Raw genomic sequence first — 24,209 nt, forward strand, 5'->3', positions numbered from 1 at the left:
CCTGTTCTTTTTTTAAGCATTGGGACCTTAAACTAATCAACATGTAAGGGCTTGCTACCTCCCTCGGTTAACTAAAAGGACTGCAGTAAATAATCTCTGAAGCTCCAACAATCAGTTACAGCAACCCTTTCTCTATTTTTTTACATAGAATATTTCCACAGAAGTAAAGTACCACACATAATTATGTGCAGAGGATAGATACGGAATGAACGCACAAAAGTTACACGTTTTTGGAAATAATGCACATTATGTAAAAACATGATATACACACAGCTAGGTGTACTGAGAATGATATTATTGAAGAAGTGATGAGTGTTCACACGGTTAACTATTCTCTGGAGGAAAGTATAGAATCATCCGGTGTAGTTTTAGTAAATAGAATTAGGTTTATTTGCAGGGTGAGTCCGAAAAGCAGATTCCAGTTCAATCTAAGGCAGAATGTTAGGGAAGAAACTGATGAAAAGAGTTGGTGCTCCTATCACTGGCGCTTTCCCAATATATTCCCCCTGGCTTAAGAGCTGCCTTGGTTCCCTGAACTCTGTCCTCTGCATCTTCAGCTAGTAAGACAATTAGTTTTCTTTTGATTTAATCTGACATATCTTGCCCTTAGACTAAATAAAAACAACACAAGTGGGAAAACCCAACCCATTTCTGCTTCCAACTGTTGGCTCCCCTGTAGTATTTCCTGATTTCTTCCCCCAGAATCTTCAGATAACTGCTTTCTATATTATCCATATTTTATAATTGTTACCTGTGCGAGGCTTGGTTTATTAGGAGCTACAAGAAGCTACTTGGCCTTACTGAAAACAAAAAAAGATGCTAAGATTCTTTCAATTGGCCAGCTGTTCGTTTTTGCTCCTGTTAGTTTATTTAACTATGACAGTTTATTCTTTCATCTCTTCTAATCTATTTGTTTTCTTCTGAGGTCTGAATGTAAAAGGGCTTAAAAAATGCATGGAATTTTTCCTTTTATCTTTAGTTCCATTTTTTTACATGAGCTTTATGAAGTCATCTTGTATCATTAAATTAATTTTAAGAAGGGACTCTAGTATTAGAAATCTATTTGATTTTTAATACATGACCTTTCTAATGCTTAGGGTCCCAGAATTTATTCTTTTACTGGTTCTCCTGTATTCTGTAGAGGTGGGGGTAGGAGCATGCCACAGAGTAAGAGATGTATAAATTTATAAGAATGCCAAGTTCAGACAATATGAACATTCAGTTATATTTCTGTAATTATAATTAAGTACATTTGTAATATTTGTTGTTTATGAGCTAATGATCTTTTATGGACTCATTAGGAGTTTATGATTGAATTCTTATATTTAAATAGATTTTTGATTAGCCCTGAAAAATAATTTGCTTTATGCCTTCTTAGATTTTGCTTGTGGCGAGGCATAGTAGTATTGTGGAGGGAAGATAAGGAGAGGGTGGTTGGGACAAAACACGTCAATATTTTCTGTTAAATCATTTTCATTTTCCAATTGAGAGCACAGAAATTTAGCATAGTTACAGTCTCCTATCTTTTAAGGTTTCGTTTAGGCTTTTAATATTTGAAATGCATCAAAACTATGCATAAGGTTTTTAGTGGTTTCTTCCTCAGAAGTGGGAGCCAAACCCTTCTTGGTTGTCTTGTCTTTGTCTGGAGGCTCTGCTGAAACCTGCTCATTGCTGCATTTGAAATCCCAGTGACATTGCTCGCAGTGTCACAGCATCACTCAGCCCCCACAGTGCGACACACTGACGAGTGGTGGAGGAGAGAAAAGATCAAATGAATGTCAGCAGAGACTCTGAAACTTGCTCTAAATGGTGGAGTAGCTAAAGCATATGGAAGAAAGGAGGAAATTAAAGAGTTGAATAGGACATTTCAAAGGACAGCTCGAGAAGACAAAGCCAAATATAATGAAATGTGCAAGGGGCTAGCATTTGAAAACCAAAAGGGAAGAACACATTCAGCATATCTGAAACAGAACTCAAAAAAATTTCACACCTTGGGGTGCAACATTGAAAGATTCTGTAAGCAAAATATTGAATGATATAGGAAGCATCAAGAGAAGATAGAAGGAATACAGTCACTGTACCAAAAAAAATTATTCAACATCCCACCATTTCAGGAGTTAGCATATGAGCAAGAAGAACCAATGTTGCTGAAGGTAGAAGTTCAAGCTTCACTGAATGAAACAAGGCTCCAGGAATTAATAGATGGAATACCCATTGAAATGTTTCATTAACCTGAAGAAGCACTAGAAGCACACACTCATTTATGCCACGAAATTTGGAAGACAACTACTTGGCCAACTGACTGAAAGAGATCTATATTTGTGCCCATTCCAAATAAAAGTGACCCAAAAGAATGTTCAGACTATATAGTAATATCATTGATAACACACAAGTAAAATTTTGCTTAAGATCATCCATCGATGGTTGCAGCAGTCCATTGACAGGGAGCTGTCACAAGTTCAGGCCGGATTCAGAAGAGGATGTGGAACAAGGGTTATCATTGTTAATGTCAGGTGGATCTTGTGTTTCACTGACCATTTAAATGCATTTGCCTGTGTGGACCGTAATAGCCTGCAGGTAACCTTGAGAAGAACGGGAATCCCAGAACACTTCATTGTGCTCACGAGTAACTTATACATGGATCAGGAGCCTGTTGTGGAACCAAAACAAGAAGTGCATGGTTGAAAATCAGGAAAGGTATGTGTCATGGTTATATTCTCTCACCATACTTGTTCAATCTAAGTGCTGAGTAAATTCATTAGAGAAGCTTGATTATATGAAGAAATGTGCAGCCTCGGGATTGAAGGAGGCTTATTAACAGCCTGTGGTATGCAGATGACACAACCTTGCTTGCTGTAAAGGAGGAGAAATTGAAGCACTTGGTGGGGAAGATCAAGGATTGTAGCCTTCACTATGAATTAAAACTCAATGTAAGGTAGACCAAAATCCTCAACTGGACCAAAAGGTAAAATCATAATTAATGGAGAAAAGATTGAAATTGTCAAGGATTTTGTCTTATTTGGATCTACCATCAGTGCTTATGGAAACAGCAGTCAAGAGATCAAAAGACATTCTGCACTGGGTAAATCTGTCCAAGACCTCTTTAGAGTATTTAAGAGCAAGGATGTTACTATGAGGACTATGGTGCGCCTGCCCAAAGCCATGGCATTCTCCATTCCATCATACGCATGTGAAAGTTGGACATTGAATAAGGAAGACCACAGGCGAATTGATGATTTGAATTATGGTGCTGGAGAAGGATATTGAAAGTACCACGGACTGCTCAAAGGACAAACCAGCCTGTTTTGAAAGCAGTATGGCCATAGTACTTGTTAGAGGCAAGGATGGCAAGGCTTCAGATAATTTGGCTTTACTGTCAGGAGAGACCAGTCCCTGGAGAAGAACATCATGTTTGGTGAAGTGGAGGGATGGCAAAAAAAAGGAAGACCCTCCCTGAGATGGACTGACCCAATGGCTGCATCAGTGGGCTCGCTTACAGAACACTTGGGAGGAAGCAGCAGGCCTGTGCAGTGTTTCATTCTGTTGTGCATAGAGTCACTGGGTTGGAGCTGACTGGACGGCACCTAACAACAATCTGATTTTTTTTGTTTTTTAAGAGTGAGTGATTTATTGCTAACTTAGGCTTATATAACTTTGGATACGTGCATGCCCTCTAGTTACAGGTAAAGGCATAGGTCACAGAAAGGGGTTGTACAATAGGCAATACAAGCAAAATAGGGGGATATACAATAGGCATAAGTGTAACAGGAAGGGGATAATAGGAAGGAGGACTAGGAGTATACATGTGACAAGAAGGGCGGACCTTAGATTCAATGTGGCAGCCTTATCTTGGTCATCTTTGAGTGGGCTTAACCTCCCTAGGGTCTCCTTCAGGGAAACAATTTACTACTATCCTTATTGGAAGGGAGTGGGCCCTAAGTAGGGTGGGACAGACTATACAGTCTGCTGATAACCTTCAGGGAGAATAACCTGACCTACTTTCATTGACCTCCAATGTAAAGTCATTTACCATGTGTAGCAAGCAGCTAGGTTTGGCATATATTTGGGGGAGACAACTTGGAGGGGGGAATCTTTCTGTTATGTTTTAAGGGAATTTTGAATTACTTGGAGAATTACTTAAATGAACTCTTAGAAAGAATGATAATTTGTGCTAAGAGTATGAAGATGAAAAATATAGAATCATCAAATAATTTTTGGAGTATTCATTTAACTACATCACACAGTTGTGTCTGGAAATAGCGCAAAAGACCAATTGTATGTTAATTGTAATTATTTCAAGTAGATTACTTTATCTCCTTATATTCAGTGTGACAAAAATTCTACACAGGAAGAGCTGGGAATAGAGAAGATAAAACATATACTTCAGGAGAAGGAAGAGCTAATTAGCAATTTGCAAGCCCAGCTTATCCAGGCAAAGGCAGAGGAAGCTGCACAGGTAGGGGTCTAAGTCACCTCATAATCATTAAGTAATTAAGCATAGCAACCATGTGTGGATCTTGTAAGATTGGGTACTATTTCATTTTGTTGTTCATATGGTTACTCTGAGTCTGAACTGACTCAATGGCATTTAACAATAAGCTACTAAAGCCTAATGTATTTTTGGATGACATGTTTTTCTAGCTGTCCAACAATCTACTTGTTCCATCCATTATCTGTCACCCATTATCTCTCCTTCTTTTTGCTCATTCTTAGGTCCAGTAATTTTGTTCGATATGCATTGGTGTTTATTATTCTTGGTTCATATTTTTACCCAGTATATTCTTTTAATATATGGCTTCAAATAGTTTTATTTTCTTAAATTATATAACTTGTAAAATCTAGGCTTTACTTCATTTGGTTTTCTTTTTTAATGACTTCTGTTATCTGTGACATTGGTTTTTATTTTCAATATTTGTTTCCTTTTCTTAATTTCTTTCTTTTGTTTTTTTTCTTTCTTTCTTTTGTTAATCAAATGTTGCTTTTTAAAAGTTATTAAAGTTTTTCAGTTTTGTATCCGCTCATTTTATCTCTTTTTCTAAGGTTTTATATTTTGTCTTTACTTCTACCTTTATATTTTTGTTTCTCTTGTGATTTTTTTCCTTTTAGATTTCTTTTTCTTAATATTTTTAGTATTTCTAATATAGAATGATATGTTTTTTCATACATTGTACATTTTTGTTTAGTTTTCAAAACTAAAGATAGATTATATTTTTGTAGAAATATACTTTGTTTTTCAGCATGCCTGTATGGTGGTTTCACTTCTAGTAGAAATGTTATTTTACTCATTACTGCTTTTTAAATAACATTTTAAAATGGTATTACACCTTTATACTTTCAAATTTTCTATTGCTTAGTTTTGTGTGAAAGTGGTTTTTCTGAGCTTTTATCAGAAACCTTCTTTCAGAAAAACTTTTCTTAGCACCTTCCTTTTCTGTTATTTTTACAATGTTCACAGATGTGGTGGCTGATTTCTTAGCTTTCTCCCCCTCCTCTACTTTGATGTAGAGGAACACTATCCCATAAGATAGAATGTGAGCTACATATGTAATTTTACATTTTAAAGCAGTCATATTACAAAAGATAAAGGAGAAACAGGTGAGAGAAGTTTTAATATGCTAGTTCACTAAATCCTATATATTTAAAACAGTATAGTTTAAATATTAATACAATTTTTTTGTATTATTTACATATTTTTTATATTAAGTCCTAATTGGATGTATTATAAATGACATCTTAATGTGGGTGCTAAATTTTCACTGGCAATACTGCATCTGTGAAGTATTCTATTTTATAACCTAATGTTGAGAAAATAGATTCATATGCTTAATTTCCTCCATCATACTTGAAAGTTTTCCATAACAGAAGCAAGTACTATAACATCATTTTTCTCTTTGGGAATCTCAACCCACAACACACTCTTGTTGAGTTTATTGTGTTATGTAAATTCTGACTTGTCAATTCTGACTTACAGCAACCATACAAGATAGACACCTACACTAGGCTTTCTGAGGCTATAAATACTAAGGCTGTGAAAGTTTGAAAAACATGAAAGGTAGCGTTAGGGTTAGGGTAAGAAAAAAAAGAAAAGAAAAAACTAAACAAACAAACATGAGAGTAGACTGCCTCATCTTTCTTCCAAGGAGCAGCTGGTAGATTTGAACTGTTTCCCTTCCTTTTAGAAGCCCAATTCTTAACCCATGTGCCACTAGGGCACCTTTATTTACATATACATAGAAAAACCAGGTTAATCATTTTTAGAAAAACTCATTTGACTTTGAAAAGAATGTCAATTTCAAAGATACAACTGTAAGAAATACAAACATACAAAGATACATGCTTCTTACTCATAGTCTGTGAAAGTGCAAAGCCGCTTTATTTGTAATACTCAAAGCCTGGACCGGCTCACCTGGTCATCCACAGGTGAATTGATAAACTGTGATAGACTCAAACAATGGGATAGTCTTTAGAGGTGAAAGGAATGAAATATTGATACATGTGCCATGTGAATAAATCTCAAACTAATTTTACTGAGTAAAAGTAAATTAAAAGGAAGCTATAATGTATGATTCAATTTATATAAAATTTTAGGAAATGCATACTAGTCTTGATGGCAGAAAACAGATCGGAGATCTTGGTAGATTTATTTATTTGACTGTGACTTTGGGGTGGGGTAGATCCGGATGTCAAATCAGCAAGTTGTATAGTTTACATTATATGCCATTTCTTGGCATTTATCATTTATACTTCAATAAAGCTGTTTTTAAAATATTCTAAGTTATAAGGTGGGAAAGGCTTAAAAAAGTTAGCTGGAAAATTTCATTAGCGTTTAATTCCACTTTCCCAAGAACTTTTTGAAGCCCCCGTGCATATTCACTACCAGGCCTTAACATCAGATATAATGGAATGGGGATATTACATAGAGTGAAAACGACTATACATTTTTCTATAGTAGATAGTTTTCTTCAAAAATTTCTTATACTTGCAGCATGTCTACAAGCCTTTGATTATTATTAAAATCATCAGTATTTGATTCCTGCTAGACAAATGATAAAATTATTTTTATTTGTGTTAGATGTTTTAATTCCAATAAGTTCTCAGATCTGAATAGCTAATCCACAAACTATGTAGGAATAAAAAAACTATTTCATCAACCCAAAGTAGATGGTGTGATGTGTTAATTACATTACAAATAAATGCATGTGGTGCTCATAGAGCGGCACAGCACTGCACACAGCGTGACACAACAGATACAGTTACATGTAGTCATACCAAAGCAAAGTTGTCATTTAATGGGAAAATATATTTCTTCAGGCTTTACATTTTAAATTAATTAAAATGATATAACTTTTAAAACCTAGTTTCTTAGTTGCCCTCCATAGCCACATGTGGCTAATTAATACTGAATTCATCTTCCGTGTGTATAGCTTCTCTTCTGCCTTCTTGGTCCCTAGTCTGCTTAATTGTGATTTAACTTACAGTTTTGTCCAGGGGCATGGCCTGGAAGGGAGCCCGATGAGAATGGTTTAAGAGTTTTGAGGGTCTACCCTGCTCTGATCCTTTTATTCCGTACCCCAGGTGCCCTCCATTTACCCAGTGTTGGAGAAGGAGATCATCTCCCACATTTCAGCTGCTGTTCTAAAATTGGCCGGCTGTGCTCTCAAGTAAATACGCAATTAGTTATTTGGCGTCTCCTGTTCCAGGGTCACAGACAATGTTCTGCTGCGTCCTCCGCCTTTTGCACAGGCCTCTGTGGTGCACACCTCGTGATTTTTGCTTCCGTCTCGCTTGAAGTCTGAGAGGTGGGACTACCTCCTCATGGCTTTTGGATTTACCACCTAGTTGTGTTGTCTGTTTTTTTCTTATTTGGGGATTCAGAGAAGTTTTTAAATCTGCTTCTGCTTCCATCTCTTCTTCTGACAAATTTTGGTGATTTCTTTAAAAAAAGAAAAGTAATTAAAAAAAATCACGTAGTTACCTTTTGAAGCAGTATGGTAGGTATTTAGGGGACATGAGAACAGGCAGAGATTCAAGGAATTAATACTTACTCTTGTACTAAAAAAAACCCCTCTTTTTCTATGTCTTCAGTTTGATAAGAATCGTACAGAGATGGAAGAATTTGTAAAGATGAAACAACAACTCAAAGAGAAGGAGGAGCTCACTCGTGCTTTGCAAGCACAGCTCAGTCAGACTCAGGCAGAGCAAGCTGCACAGGTGGGTAGAAGGAACTTTCTAATGATTGGGATAGAGAATCATGAAAATCCAATAGATTACTACATAACAAATAAATTCAGACAAACCCTTTTGAAATCTTAGTAGTGTAGTAGGTAGAGTGCCAAAATAGAAATTAGCAGAGTGATGTGGCAGGTAAGTTCTTAGTATGTTACTAAGAAACTTCATGAAATGTTGTTGACTTGGAAGAATTGGCCACAACCTGGTCCTTGGTTCTGCAGACCCAGAAGCTTGATGTTCTTAGCCCACAGAAGTCCAATCTCTTAAGAATAGGCATAGACTAAGGTCAAGAGACCAAAGGATAAACCAAAATGCCCCTTAAAAATGTAAATTAGAAATACAAATGATGAGAAAAACAAAAAAAAATATCTAATCTTGCCTATCTTTCCTAGTTTGTTCATGGCCAGCTGACCAATTTTATAAAATGTGAGTGTAGTGGAATGAATACCAGAATATGCAAAATAACGGGGCAGTGCCCTGCTAGACTTTTAAATTCCTCTTAGAAAACAAGGGCAGAGTGTGCTTTGCTAAGCAACCAAAGCTCTGTGACCAGTCAAGTCATAAATAGTGAGCCCTAGCTCAAAATGCATGGTTGACTGTGCTGCTTTACGCCACTCTCTAGCCCTGCTGCTCTCCCAGTGTCACTCTGCACAGCCCTGGTAATAGTCTGTTCTCCCCCGTCAGCCTCCTGAAAGGAGCACCACACTTCTTCCTAGGTTCTCATCTCCGGATTTTGACCTCTTTCTGCCCTGGTCAGTTTACTGTTTTGGTATACCCAGATTTACCAAGCTCATTTCTGTTCTGATTTCTCTATGTTGACTGTAACTGAACAAGTTTGAAGCCCTTGTTCATGCTCTATTAATGAAATCTAAATGAGAATTCAAGTGTCATCGGATGACTTTAGCATGTCATCAGAAAGTCGTGGTTTTATGATTGATTTTTACATGGCATGTATCTTTCTTCACATTTCTTTCTGTCACCAGGACCAGATTAGCAATCTTAATGCTTTCTCTCCAATTCTATTTCTAAATTTTCTAGTTGGCTTCCCATATTTTTTGTTCGGAAATGCTTTTGACTCATGAAACACTCTGCCTCCACTCCTAGAGTACACATAACTCATCTTATGTACCAGATTTTTATATTATTGACAATTTATAAATTTGAGGTCTGTTCTGTGTATAAGTGGCCTACTGCCATATATACAGTTAAAATTAACTATCCTGAAATTGTAAATTTTGCCTATTTTTATTATTTCCTTTTTATATATAAGTATGAGGGGTCTTCAAAAAGTTCATGGAAAAATCCCATTATCTTCCATTTTTTCATGAACTTTTGGAAGCCCCCATGTATAAAATATAGGATGAAGAAGTACAAACTGCTATTCTTGCTCATAAGGTGCTTACACATAGAAAGCCAAGATATATCTTGTTAACCAAACCAAAGCCCAGTGCTCTAGAGTCAATTCTGACGCAGTGATCCTACAGGAAAGAATAGACTGTTCCTTAGGGTTTCTGAGGCTGTAATCTTTATGAGAGCAAACCCACGGAATGGCTGGTGCATTTGAACTAAGAACCTTACAGTTAGCAATCAAGTACATAACCCAACTTGCTCCAGCAGAAGTCCGTCAGAATGTTGATAAGCTCTGTTAACCTGCAAGGCAGGTGAGCAGCAACACAAGTTGGAAGTATTTTGAGAGAGAAGAGGTTTCTATGGGTGTGACAGCCAAGCCAACATGGATGTAGGGTGTTAGGGTGGATAGAGAATGCGAGATACTTAGGGAGATGTTTCAGTTGTGGAGAATGATTACGAGTGAATGTACTAAGGAGGAGGTGGTGGGAAAGGACACATAAGTGGGAAAGTGTATGTAGATGTCTTTAAGTAATAAGGACTCCTATGTCTGCACAAGATACCAACTTCATTAGTGAGGTCAGAATAAAACAATTTTTTGAAGATTGACACCAGAGAGATTTAAAGGTCAATGCAAAGGTCAGTTCAAGACATCACAAATTGAGAAATCGGCAGGGGTTAAATAGTTGATCAACATCTCCAACACATGTCTTTTAAAGAGACATGTGTACATACACATACCATAATCTTAAAAGCAAATCAATCCTGCTAGCCGATCTTAATCCATTTATCTCCGTTGTGCTCAGGTGAGCGCCACATGCCCGTGAGTATTATGCAGACGCCTGCAAGCGATGGCAGCTGTGGACATAGTTGTTTGGGCAGTAGTAGGGGGTTAGAAGCACACGACATTTTTGGTAAAAGCAACTCTTGGAAAATAACACTTGAAAGATATATATTTATATTAGTTGTAGATAATATGAATATAAGATACCAACTAGTTTTAATTTTGACTTAAAAGCATGAGATATTCGTTGAAAAATTGTGAACTTGGATGTAGTTTTAAAACAACTGTCTAATTCCCTTACAGAAGGATCACAGGGAGGAGATGAGCCAGTCAGGGTGCAGTGCAGCAACGATGAAACATATAACGTTCTTCCAGTTCTTTAATGCTTCCTCCCCCCCTCCCCCCCACTATCATGATCCCAGTTTTACCTTACAAGTCTGGCTAGACCAGAGCATGTGTACACTGGTACAGATAGGAATTGGAAGCACAGGGAATCCAGGATAGATAAACCCCTCAGGACCAATAATCAGAGTAGCGATGCAAGGAGGACAAGGGGAAGGTAAGAATAGAAAGGTGGAACCAATCACAAGGATCTACATATAACCACCTCCCTGGGAGATGGACAACAGAAAAGTGGGTGAAGGGAGACGTCAGACAGTGTAAGACATGACAAAATAATAATAATATTATATAAATTATCAAGGGTTCGTGAGGGTGGGGGGGGCGGGGAAGGAGGAGGAAAATGAGCAGATACCAAGGGCTCAAGTAGAAAGAAAATATTTTGAGAATGATGATGGTAACAAGTGTACAAATGTGCTTGACATAATGCATAGATATATGGATTGTGATAAGAGTTGTATGTGCCCCCAGTAAAATGATTTAAAAACAAACAAAATCTGTCCAGGACTTATCAGATACCCAACTTAATTTTCTGATAAAATTATAATTGCTTTAAACCTTTCAAAATATAGATCACATTTGTAAATCTTTAAAGCCTTTCTAGTAGCCACATAAGTATACTTTTTTGTTGAATTTGATAATGGTTTTTGTTTTTTTTAAAGTTTGAGAGTAGCTCTCTCATATTTGGACGTTACTATCAGGCCTAACTATCTCTCTTCCAATATTCTCCTTCTTGAAATTAAAAACTAAAAAAAGCTAGGGTTTGTCAATGCCCAGAATCTGCCTTTATGTTTGGAGACTGTGCCGTATTCGGGGAGTATAACTTGCATAGTTTTTCTGGTGTGTGTCTTCAGTTGAGTTCCATGCAGCAGGTGGTCCGAGAGAAAGATGCCCGCTTTGAAACACAAGTTCGTCTTCATGAGGATGAGCTTCTTCAGTTAGTAACCCAGGCAGATGCGGAAACACAGATGCAACAGGTGTGTTGCTAAGCCTTAGTAGAATGAATTGTCCTTTTGGTTAACATTTAACTAAAGCATCATAGTTCCTTTTCTACCCTTGCTCACGGCTCTTCTGTTGGCCTTGGCATGTTCCTTGGTTGGGTTTCACTTCGGTGCTTTTGTCTTCCTGTCTCATCATTCTCGCCTCCCTTGCACCCTCTAATCAGGTTGTTGGGACTAAAAGAGCTGACTTTCATTTGAGAATGGTTGTGGTGGTTAGAGTTTGTTCCTCTTTCATTTGCCGGTCATAGCTAAATTTTAATCAATGAAGCCACTTTTAAACTTTAAAAAATTAAAGATGAAGTGATTTTGAAACACGAAGTCTTTAATAAATCAATAATTCTTAATCTACAGATAGATTGTCAATTTTTAAATTGGCTTCATCCTTTTTGAGTTCATCACTACTAATTCTAAAGTATTTGTTTTTAATTAACACGTTGCGTAGTACAGTACCCAAAGGCATACTTACCTATTTGTTGACTTACTGTTTTTGAGTGAAAACTTCCAAATTCTAAGCAGTCATGTAGCTTAAAGTACTAATGAAACGCAGAATACTCTTACTCCTCACTTATTGACTAACCCCTTATCCAACATTACACACTTATGACTTTTGTGCATTTATATCCAACACTAATGAATACTGAGGTTGACGGCACGGTTAATGCTGCCTGGCTCCAGCTGGTCATGTTTGTTTACGTGTCTACCTGGCTAAGCCGTGGTTCTCAGTGATTTGGCAGTTATGTAATGCTGTAGTCATCATCCATTTTGTTATCTGATATTGTCATCCTCCATTTTCAGATCATGCCAAGTGTCACCTAATGATCGGGTCCTTGGAACCTAACCATAAGTGAGGGGTAGAATAACATTTCCTGAGTAGAATATTAATTGTCTGTGTGCGTCATTGGTTTAGGAGCCCTGGTCCTACAGGCATTGAAACACTCAGTTGCTAATAGAATGGTTGGTAGTTGCAAACCCACAAGCTGCTCTATAGGAGTGACAGTCTGCTCCTGTCAAGATCAACAGCTTTGGACACCTGTTGGGGCAGTTAACTCTGCCCTACCGGGTCATTAGGAGTCAGAATTGAATCCATGGCAGTGGATTTTGAATCATTAGTTTATTGATTCAGCAAATGTTTATCAAGTGTCTATCTTGTATGTGATAGAAGAAGATACATTGTTTTTTTTTCCCTGGAGACTATGTGGTGGATGAGCTGAGATACACGTGGACCTAATTTTGTACGTACAAGACACTGATGATACAATTTTAAGAACAGGTGGTGCCATCCTTTCTCTGTTATAAAAATGCTCCCTGGTTGTGGACCTGCTTGCTTCTGACTGACGTTGCTGTGTCAGTACTTTGGAGAGGCATATCTGGACATTCTCTCTGCTGCGCCCCAGAGCACATGGCATTGCCAGTATCTCACACATTACTCGGTCATATTCAGCATCCAAATATCCTAAATGCATAAATATACATGACCTTTTGAAAGTTAAGGAGATAAGAGTGCTCATTTGCTAGTATATTACGTCAAGTATCTTTTCTTGTCAGAACTTGAGGATGCTGCAGAGAAAACTTGAAGAACATGAAGAAGCTCTTTCTGGCCGTGCTCAGGTTGTGGACTTCCTCCAACAGGAGCAGAGAGCTGCAGAACAGCGCAACCAGGTGCTCGCTAATGAATTTTACTTTGGGGAATTAAGGAGCCCTTGTGGCATGGTGGTTAAGCATTTGGCTTCTAATCACACTGTTGGGTGTTGGAACTCGCCAGTTGTTCTACGCCAGAAAGATGTGGCAGTCTGCCTTGGAATGAAAAAGATCATGGAGTTTTTTTCCTGAACCTTTTGAGGCCTCCTCCTATTGGTGCCTTCTAAATCTCTATCTCTTCAGTGCTGTTGATACACACACACACACACACACACACACACACACACACACACACAGTTTTGTGAAGTTTGTGAGTAACTTCACAATCACATTAAACTATCAAATGAAAACAGGACTCATTTTCCTTCCTTAAAATCTAATCTTTTTGTTAGAACATCTTTCAAGTAATTGACAATTTACTCCGATGAGTAAAACTGAGTAGGCTTTCTTGTTTCCTCCTTGATATTTCATCAGCATTTTGTTAAATTAATTGCCAACTTCTGGCGATTTTGCCTTTTAAGTATGTAATTCTTTGCATCTGTCTTCTCAGTACCATGAATACTTTAATTCTGGCTTAAAAACATCGTGACATCTCTTAATTTCTTACTCCGTGATCCTGTTCTTTCCTTCCCTGCAAGCATAGATCTTGTACACAGCACTCAGGGAGCCCTGGTGGTGCATTGGTTAAGTGCTTGATGACTGGCCTAAAGGTTGTAATTCAAGCCCATCCAGCAGCTCCACAGGTGGGGTTGGGGGTGTGGGTGTGGGGAAGAACTGCTGTCCTGCTTCTGTAAAGGTGACAGCCCAAGAAACTTAGGAGGGCAGTTCTACTCTGTCCTATGGGGTCACTCTGAGTCAGAACCCACTTGATGGCAAAGAAGCAGCAGCAACAGCAACATGCACTGTAGGTTCTGCGTTTGATCCTGAGTGCCCAACCCAGTGCTTCACCCTTGACTGCGTTTATTGAAATGAAAGGATGAATTTGTGACTGAAGAAGTTTTATCTTGAATCTTAGGTTCTGTTTCAGCAGTTACAGCAAATGGAAACCGAGCATAATACTTTAAAGAACACATTGGAAACAGAAAGACAGGAATCCAAGATTTTGATGGAAAAGATGGAACTTGAAGTGGCTGAGAAAAAATTAGCCCTCCATAGCCTTCAGGAAGAAGTGCATCTCCTTTTGGAACAGCGTGAGCATACAGGCCAGGCTCACGCTGAGCTGGAGTCACGGTTCAGAGCTTTGGAGCAGAAGCACCACGTCGAAATAGAAGAGAAGACTGCTCACATTTTGAGTCTTCAGAAGACCGAACAAGACCTGCAGTCTTCCTGTGATGCTCTGAAGGATCAAAATTCAAAGCTCCTCCAAGAGAAGAGTGAACAGTCAGTTCAGTCAGCCCAGGCAATTCAACAGCTGGAAGGTATTTGCTTTGGAAATATACATCTATGTCAAATTTTATAGAGATCCGCTAAGGACGGTATTTTCTCAAACAGATTAAATCAAAAGAAAATTTACGAATGCATCTTCCCATACCCCTTGTTGCATTTCCCTGAAGTTAGAATCTGCCTTGATGGTACAGTTAGTAATACTGTAGTAGCACTGTTGATATCGCTGTACTAGATCTTAGGTAGAGTGCTATGTGGGACTGCGCTTTGACGTGAACTATTCAGTGACAGAATGAGTAGGATTTGAATTAGCCACTGGGGTGTGCACTAAGGCTAGATGTAGGTGCTTAGACCGGGAGACCTAAATTGCATGGACTTACCCTTAGATCTAAAGATCGAGCTAAAGACTTTTTGTATCGGAGAGACTTTCTCTTTAAAGGAAACAAATGCTTATTCCTTAAAAAAGCTTAAAGAAAACTTTTTTTAAGTGTGTTAATTATAGATGCAATTCTTGTCTCTAAAAAGTTACAGCATTTTAGAAGTTGATAAATTAAACACTAGTACTCCATCTCACCACTCTTCTTCATTACACAACTTTTATTTATAAATTGGTATATATCTAAAGGAAAGATAGTTTAAAGACGTACGTTAAAGACTTGTATTGAAGAATTGAACATGAGTCAGAAGCCTTGATAAGCATTACCCAGTAGCAGTGTGTTACATGAGTACACTGCCCTCTTAGCAACTCGGCCATGTTCATTTTCAAAATTGTCTTAAGGGTTTTGGTAGAGATCAATATAACTTAAACGAGGAAGATAAACATGTGAAAGCATTTATCAAGAGGGAAAATAAAAACGACTTTTCAGAGTGCCATCGCCTACTTTATGGTATTTTTGAAGGAACTGGGTTACTGACGTGCCCTTTGGTCTTTGAGAGCATTTAAGTAATGAAACAACAATGTTGTCATTGACGTTGCAGTTTTAAGTAAGACAGCTAAAACTGAACTAGAGTAAGCAATGTTGGATGTATCCCTAGGAGATAATAAATCTGTAAGTTTTAGGCTAGAGGCCAAAATTATGTCACTGTATTTATTTCTTTTTCCTTAGATCAACTCCATGAAAAATCCAAAGAAATTAGTCAATTTCTAAATAAACCAACCTTGCAAAGAAATGAAACCGCATCTCAGACTTCTTTCCCAGATGCTTATAATGAGGGCATGCAGGTAATCCCATGAGAAATTCTTATGAATCTGATCTGTTTGTCTTTCTCTTTCTGTACTTGCGTTTCCGGATGAGGATTTATTCCAGCAAGCTGTATAAGCCTTCTGCCTGCCCTGCCTGACAAAACACTTTTTGGGGAGAATTCCATGGGAAAATGATTATGAATCATATTAGCGTAGTACCTTACCAACTATTGAGAAAATAATGGGCAACCAGCATGATCTTGGGAGCATTTTATCTCATAACCATTTTTTCCAGCTTATGGGGCAGTTTGTTTTTGGTTGTGTGTGTGTGTGTGTGTGTGTGTGTCTGTCTGCTGACATTGATGTGCTAGATATTAGATAGAATGCCACGTGACACTTGAATTGGACATGAGTCATTTATTGACAGAAATGAGTATTTCAGACGACAGATTTTTTTTTTGGTAGACTCAAGTTACATCAGGCTTAGTATACAAGGGGATACCTCCAAAAACCCCGAATTTTTTTCGAAGGTATGTGTTAAATTTTTTTTAATCGGGGCCTCTACAACTCTTATCACAATCCATACATCAGTTGTATAAAACACATGTGTACATTTGTTACCCTTGTCATTCTCAAAACATTTACTCTCCACGTAAGCCCCTGGCATCAGCTCCTCATTTTCCCTCTGCTTCCCTGCTCCCCCCTCCATCTTGAACCCTTGATAATGTATAAATTATTATTTTGTCATATCTCACACTGTCTGACATCTCCCTTTACCCACTTTTCTGTTGTCTGTCCCCCAGGGAGGAGGTAATATGTAGATCCTTGTCATCCATTCCTCCTTTCCAGCCCACCCTCCCTGTCCCCTCCTGGTATCGCCACTGTTACCACTGGTTCTGAAGTGATCATCTGTCCTGGATTCCCTATGATTCCAGTTCCTATCTGTACCTGTGTATATTCTCTGATCTAGCCAGATTTGTGAGGTAGAATTGGGATCATGATAGTGGGGGGCGGAGGTGGAGTGAAAGCATTTAGGAACTAGAGGAAAGTTTTATGTTTCATCATTGCTACTCTGCACTTTGACTGGCTCATCTCCTCCCCACGACCTTTCCATAAGGGGATGTTTAGCTGCCTACAGATGGGCTTTGCGTCTCTACTCCGCACTCCCCCTCATTTACAATGATAATGATTTTTTGTTCTTTGATGCCTGATACCTCATCTCTTCAACAACACCTGATCACACAGGCTGCTGTGCTTCTTCCATGTGGGCTTTGTTGCTTTTCAGCTAGATGGCCGCTTGTTTACTTTCAAGCCTTTAGGATCCCAGACACTGGTATCTTTTGATTGCATGGCACCATCAGCTTTCTTCACATTTGCTTATGCACCCTTTTGTCTTCAGCGATCCTCTTGGGGAGGCGAGCACACAGTGATACGATTTTTTATTCTTTGATGCCTGATAACTGATCCTTTCGGCATCTTGTGATCATACAGGCTAGTGTGCTTCCATGTGGGCTTTGTTGCTTCTGAGCTAGATGGCTACTTATTTACCTTCAAGCCTTTAAACCCTAGATCCTATATCTTTTGATAGCCGAGCACCATCAGCTTTCTTTACTACATTTGCTTATGCACAACTTTGTCGTCAGCGATTGTGTTGACAAGGTCAGCAAATTTGTTTTACAAAACAACCTTATCACCTTCAAAGTACTCTATTATATTTAATACATTTATCAAATCTGCGATTCCATTTTCGGAAACACTTTTTAAACTCTTCTGTTTGGATGGCTGACAGCAGCTCCCTCATTTTTTTTTCTTTTCACCTCTTCTTTGTCAGCAAACTGCCCTCCTTTTAAGTCTCTTCATGTTCAGAAACAAAAAGAAATTACACAGAGTGAGGGCCAGGTGAGTAAGGTGCAGGGGGCCCAAGAGAAGAATGCTGTTTATTTTTCAAAAAACTGGTGCACTGAGATGGCTGAGTGAACAGGTGCATTTGTCATGGTAGCAGAATCAGTCCCCTGTTTGCCACAAACCAGGCCTTTTTTGTCTCACACTGTTACATAATATTTTCAGTATCTTCAAGTAGAAAGCTTGATTAACAGTCTGACTTGGTGGAACGAACTCCGAGTGTACTCTGAGTCAATATTTTTGTCCATTCGGGAAGTTGATGGACGTCCAGAATGAGGTTTGCCATCAATCGCTATTCACCTTTTTTGAAACGAGGAAGCCACTTGGACACTTGAGTTTTTCCCATTGCGCTGTCTTTGTAAAATGTGTTCAACATCACAACAGTTTCAGTGGCATTTTTCCAAAGCAGGAAATAATTTCACAGCTGCATGCAGTTCTCCTAAATTGACCATCACAATAAACGAGGTTTAAGCAAAACTGCTCTTAAGAAAAAATTCACCGTGACCCAGAGGAATCTTCCTTTGTGATGCAACTGGGTGCACTAACTCAGAGTCGTTGCTTGATGCTCACCTAGTGGGGGGAAAGCATGCTTTGAAAGCTCCACCCAATAGATCCTTTTTCCTGTTTGTTTTTTTTTAGGTACCTTCTCGTATACAATTCATTCCAACTCCAATCATAAGTCTACTATAGAAATCATAATGCTCCCATTTTTTAGTGAACAGAAAAAAAATAGCCCATCTGACTATTTTGCTCTGAAAAAGTTCTCTGTGGGAAGCCAGATTACAATCACCAGAAGACTTTTCATTGAGCATAAGCCCCAGAATAAGGAGAGTTCTTTTGATGATGTTAATTTAATTGGCTGGTATCGAACTAGGATACTGGGGTGCAGCCATCTCCATTATAAGATTGTAGTTTTCCAAACTGGCAGACTTACTTGGCTGGCAGATCCTCATGCTAGAAACTGTTCACTTTGATTTCTAGTATCTAGACTTTCAAATCTCTTCTCTCATTCTTAGCTCCCTCTTTACATTTAATATGATTATTGATATAATTAGCTATAATTAAGTTTATTTTTAAGCTCACATTCATTTTTTAACCAAAGGCATGATCCCAATTAAATCAACACTTTGAAATAATTGTAGGTAAGATGTTTGTTATAGAAGTAATTGAATATAATAATAACAACAGTAAAGCAGTATAGATACTTGCTTATAGCACTGGGTTTGTTCGTTCTCAAAGCTAATTTCTGCCCAAGTGATGATGGAATTGCTATTTTATTTATGTAGACTGAGTATAGGTGAGATGGTTCATAACACACTTCACCACTAATTTTCCATCTTTCAATTTTCTTAATTGTGCTTTCCTTTCTGGCCCGCTCCCTGTGTTGGACCAAAGCACTGTGTGTAAAGTTGCACACTGAGTTTTTCTGCCATCCACTGTAGTTTCTTCAAACTTTTCTCCCAGGTGACAAGAACACTTTTTCCCACTCTGCCCTCAGTTTTACAGTGAGGGTTTTGCTGCACTCCTGATGACGCAGTTGAGCTTGGCCATTGAACCCATTTTCGCAGAGCCATGCCCATGCCTAATTCCATCCTGTGTGCATCCAAACCTCTGCTCTTTACCAACTGCTAAATGGTGGCCGCGGATGAGTAGAGCAGGCCAAGGAAAGTCCAGCTGGAGAGAATGGTGTGTTTGTTTGTTTTTAATTAAGGCAATAAAGCTCCTGTCTTTGTTAAGTTTCTGAGTTGTTTACCATTCATAGCGTCCCTTTTTACGACAGAAGAGAACACTGGCAGGCCCTGTGCTATCCTCACAATTGTGCTGTGTTTGAACCCACTGTATCAATCCGTCTTATTGAGTATCTTCCTCTTTGCCACCGACTCTACCAAACAGTGTTCTTTTTCAGGTACTGATCTCTCCTGATAAGCTGCCCAAAGTATGTGAGTCTCAGGAGCGTCTGACTGTGTACTTCTTCCAAGACAGATTTGTTTGTTCTTTATACAGTCCATGGTATATTTGATATTCTTCACAAATTCCATAATTCAAAAGTTATCAATTCTTCCTTTGTCTTCCTTACTTGTCCAGTTTTTGCATGTATGTGAGGCACTCTTGGCTCAGGTACACCGTGCTACTCAAGTTGACAGTCTTATTTTTCAACACTTTTAAGAGATTATTTTTGCTGCAGGGTTGCAATATGTTGATGGATTTCTTTTCAAAACCATTTTATAGGGAATTAATATAGATATCATAGCATTCCAAAGCTCAGTCATCTTGTCCAGTTGCTACCACAGTTTCAAGCATTCTTTTCCTTCCTGAACTCTGACAGCAGCTCCCTTTTGTCCCCACTGTACCCTCCAGACACCCTTATTCTACTTGCTGTCCCGATAGCTTCATCAGTCCTGGCTTTCATATTCTGAAAAACATATAACAAAATTCAAGAGGGTGATCCCTAATGATATCACACATCTAAGACAAACCCCCAATATGAACAAGACAAATACAGAAAATGTTGAAACCCAAATCAGGTTTAACGTGCATCAGAAGGGGATCAACTGACGAGGTTTTAACCATTCAAGTCAGGTTTATCATTTTGATCTCCGATAGTCATCTCTCCAGTGCACTCTTACTTAGTAACCACTCTCCTCCCATCCCTCTATTCTGGATAGAGGGAAATCACTGGAGACTCATTTCTTATGTAGACCCCACAAATGTATATCGTGGGTTCCCACTGTTACCTACAGCCTTCTGCAAACTGTATTCTCACAGTTTAGGCTCTGATACTATTTCCTCTTTTGTCTTTGTCAGTGACTGATGATGGGTGCTTCTTACATGTGGACTTAGGTGACTTCTCACTTAGATGGCTCTTTGTTTGAAAACAAGCCTTTAAGACCACCCCAGATGCTATTAATCTGCTAGTTGGGCACCATTTATGTAACATCTTCACCACACTCTGCTCTGGCACCCTGTCTCCTGTGCTTCCTTCGGAGGGCAGATAGATGTTGACTAGTTTCTGGATTTGACGCTACTGCCATGTACATTGAGTGTGGAGCCAAGTTAATTGGAATCGTTGCTATCTTGAATCTTTCCTTTGCTTATCATGATGTTGCTGATCTATCCAGTTGAAAATTTTTGTTTTCTTGATGTTGATGTGTAATCTTTACTAAGAGCTATAATCTTTGATCTTTGTTAGTAAAGGCTTAGAGTCCTCTTTACTTTCAGCAAACAAGATTTGTCATCTGCATATTAAAAGTTGTTAATGTGTCTTCATCCAATTGTGATGTTGCATTCTTCATTATATAGTCTGACTAATCAGATTATTTCCACAACATACATAATTGAATATGTATGGCGAAAGTGTTTAACCCTGACATACCTTTCATGATTTTAAACCATGCAGCCCTTTTTGGCATAGTGGATTATGGATTGCGCTGCTAACTACAAGGTCAGCAGTTCAAAGCCAGTAGCCCCTTTGTGGGAGAAAGATGGGGTGTTCTACTCCTGTAAGAGTTACAGTCTCACAGGGCCAGGGAAACTCACCCTATCCTGTAGGGTCCTGTAGGGTCACTGTGAGTTGTCATCAACTGGATAGCAGTGAGTTTGATTTTGGTTTGCGTGCCCCCTTGTTCTGATTTGAACAACTGTCTCTTGGTCTGTATTCAGGCTCCACATGAATACCATAAGTAAGCATTGTAGAGTTCCCATTCTTTTCAGTGTTAGCCATGATTTGCTATGACCCCAATAGTCTAATGACCTTGTATGTTCAATAAGCCAAAGTTAAACATCTTTCTGGTGGTCTCTGCTATCAGCCAAGATCCTTCTGATATCAACAATAATAGATCCCTTGTTCCCTAACCTCTTCTGAATCCAACTTGAATACTATCAGTTTCCTGTGATATATTGCTGTTAACAGTCTTTGAGTTATCTTCAGTAAAACTTTGCCCGTGTATGATATTAAATATATTGTTTAATAATTCCCACATCCTGTTGGGTCACTTTTCTTTAGAATGATCACAAATATAGATCTCTTCCAGCTAGCTATCTTTCAAATTTCTTGGCATAGACATGCCAGTGTTTCCAGTGTTACATCTGTGTAATGAAACTTCTCATTTGGCATTTTTTCAGTTCCTGGAGTCTTTTTTTTTTTTACGATGCCTTTAGTGCAATTTTGACTTCTTCCTTCAGTCCAAATTTGTGGGTTAATGGAATTAAAAGGTGATGGGATTTCTCTATGAACATTTTAAAAGCCCTGAATGTGCTAACTTATGAAGTGATTGAATAACAACCAATTCTTTTTGCATAGTAACTTTCTGAATTCATTCCATTTTTGTTGATCTTGTCCATCTTCTGTGTCACTTAATACAATGCATACATTTTTTTTCAATTCTTCCAACTTTAAGAAATTCTGAAGAAAAAAAATTCTGAGTGTTTTTCTCCTCTGATTTTCTGACGCCAGGTCTTTTTCATATTTCATTAAAAGACTGCTCTATCCCCTTGACCTGTCTCTGAAATCTGCAGCTCTCTTACTTCATCGTTTCCATTCACTTTAGCTACTCTGTGTAGGAGGGTGGTTGTTGCGTCTAGTCAGACATCCATTTGGGTTTTTTTTCTCTTACATCTCTTTACATCTTAATTTTACATTGAATCATGGATTTTATTCTCAGTACTCTGGATTCTGTTATATTATGCTGAAGAGTTTGACTTTTTTATCAACTAGTAATTTTTTGGATACACACTAGACCACTTTATTTGGTAGCATCCACTCATAATTTAGTGTGTTTTTCCCTTCACTCACAATTTAGTTGGTTTTTTTCCCCCTATAGCCAGATTCCTTAGAGTTCAGTGTTGCTCTGTCTCCCACAGCACATTCTACTTTAGAGTTGAGTTCCACAATTCACTGCAGGAGCCCATACAGAACTCACAATGTTCACAATTCTGGGGCTTATTAGGGAAGTTAACAGGTTTTAAGTCAGGTGAGAAATGCTGAGGAAACAGGTGTTCTGTCTATAGTCTTTGCTGTGCCTGCAGGCAGGTTTTTCTCTGGTCCTCAGGCTCTAGACTTGGCCTCAGTCCACTTTTGAAATCTTATAAAGCTTTTTTTTAGGGATGCCAATAAATACCCAATGGGCAAGCAACTCTGATATAAGCCTCATCTTGATTGAGGTCCAGCTCCAGCTCCATGGATCAGCAAACCCATCTCCCCCAGTTAAGTGCTCAGAGGTACTCCACTCCATAAGCCAGCCTCTTGTCCCCCAAAACTCAGCTTTCCTTGCTTTGTGGGCTGGAAAGACCAATGCTCTGTCTCATATTTGGGCTTCTGGTTTGGCTACTGCTACTCAGCTATGCTTCTGGTGTCACAGCTGTCTCCTGGAGGTTCCATGCTCGGGGGGTTCTTGGAGTCCAAAGGACACGTTTCACACCTAGATTTCCTCTCGTTGGTGGTGAAATCTTCCTCTCTGCTTCTGAGATTGCTCATTTTATCCCTTGCAGAATGGCAATAGCAGTTAACCCGCTAACAGCCTCTCACAGCTGGATTGTAGAATCTGTTCACCGGTTTCCCCCCTGCCTCCCTAGATACATCGTTTCCCCCCTGCCTCCCTAGATACATCGTTTGGTGGGATTAACAAAGGCTATGGCTAGAAGGTCCATATTGAATAATTTACTGCATTGTACTTGCTAATGCATAATTCATCATTCATCCAGAGAGTTGAGTTTATAGAATTTGGGCTCCTCCCCTCAGATGTTGTCCTATGTCTGATTTTTTTCCCCCAGCAAACTGTTTTGTAATTTTTAGGCCAGAAAGACCTGTTTTTGTTTTGTTTTGTTTCAATCAGCAGTTTGTGAGCCCTATGTAGTCCAGGAGCCCTAGTGGCTCAGAGCTTAAAGTTTTCCATTGTTAACTAAAGAACTGGCAGTTGAAACCCACTCGCTGCTTTGCAGAAGAAAGATGTGACAATCTGATTCTATAAATATCATAGCATTGAAAACCTTTAAAGATGCTCTGTGTTACAGGGTCACTACGAGTCACAATCACTTGATAGAAATGCGAGCAACCTTCAGGGTAAAACCAGTGAAAATCCTACACTCTCGCCATCAAATGAAGAGCGAATATCTAAAGATCCTTGTGGTTCAAAAATTCAGTAATTTTATAAAAAATTATATAGACTTAGCCCTTTGCAGATGAACATGGTCTTGATGGATAAATTTTTTGTTGTTTTTTATGGATGAAAAATATATGCGGACTTAAAACTAAATATATGGTGTAATTGATAAACCTATTTTTTAGGAAAAACTGATTTTGTATGTATAAATTAAATGCAAGACGGTTCTTGTGATAACATAACTC

At 38.5% G+C, this 24,209-nt stretch overlaps 1 protein-coding gene across 7 annotated transcripts in view; it reads left to right on the forward strand.

Annotated features, from left to right (window-relative positions):
• Nucleotides 1-24,209, forward strand: part of GOLGB1 (golgin B1) — a 75,878-nt gene that overhangs the window by 12,551 nt on the left and 39,118 nt on the right. For 2 of the 7 annotated variants that reach the window (XM_075556341.1, XM_075556347.1), the window contains exons 4-9: nt 4,328-4,456; nt 8,086-8,211; nt 11,614-11,736; nt 13,306-13,419; nt 14,414-14,816; nt 15,888-16,003. In XM_075556341.1, coding sequence (XP_075412456.1) covers nt 4,328-4,456; nt 8,086-8,211; nt 11,614-11,736; nt 13,306-13,419; nt 14,414-14,816; nt 15,888-16,003 — 1,011 coding nt within the window. The remainder of the gene's footprint in view (nt 1-4,327; nt 4,457-8,085; nt 8,212-11,613; nt 11,737-13,305; nt 13,420-14,413; nt 14,817-15,887; nt 16,004-24,209) is intronic. The other 5 variants (XM_075556342.1, XM_075556344.1, XM_075556345.1 and 2 more) reach the window with 5 other exon arrangements.

The sequence above is a fragment of the Tenrec ecaudatus genome, chromosome 8, assembly GCF_050624435.1.
Source record: "Tenrec ecaudatus isolate mTenEca1 chromosome 8, mTenEca1.hap1, whole genome shotgun sequence".
Lineage (NCBI taxonomy): Eukaryota > Metazoa > Chordata > Mammalia > Afrosoricida > Tenrecidae > Tenrec > Tenrec ecaudatus.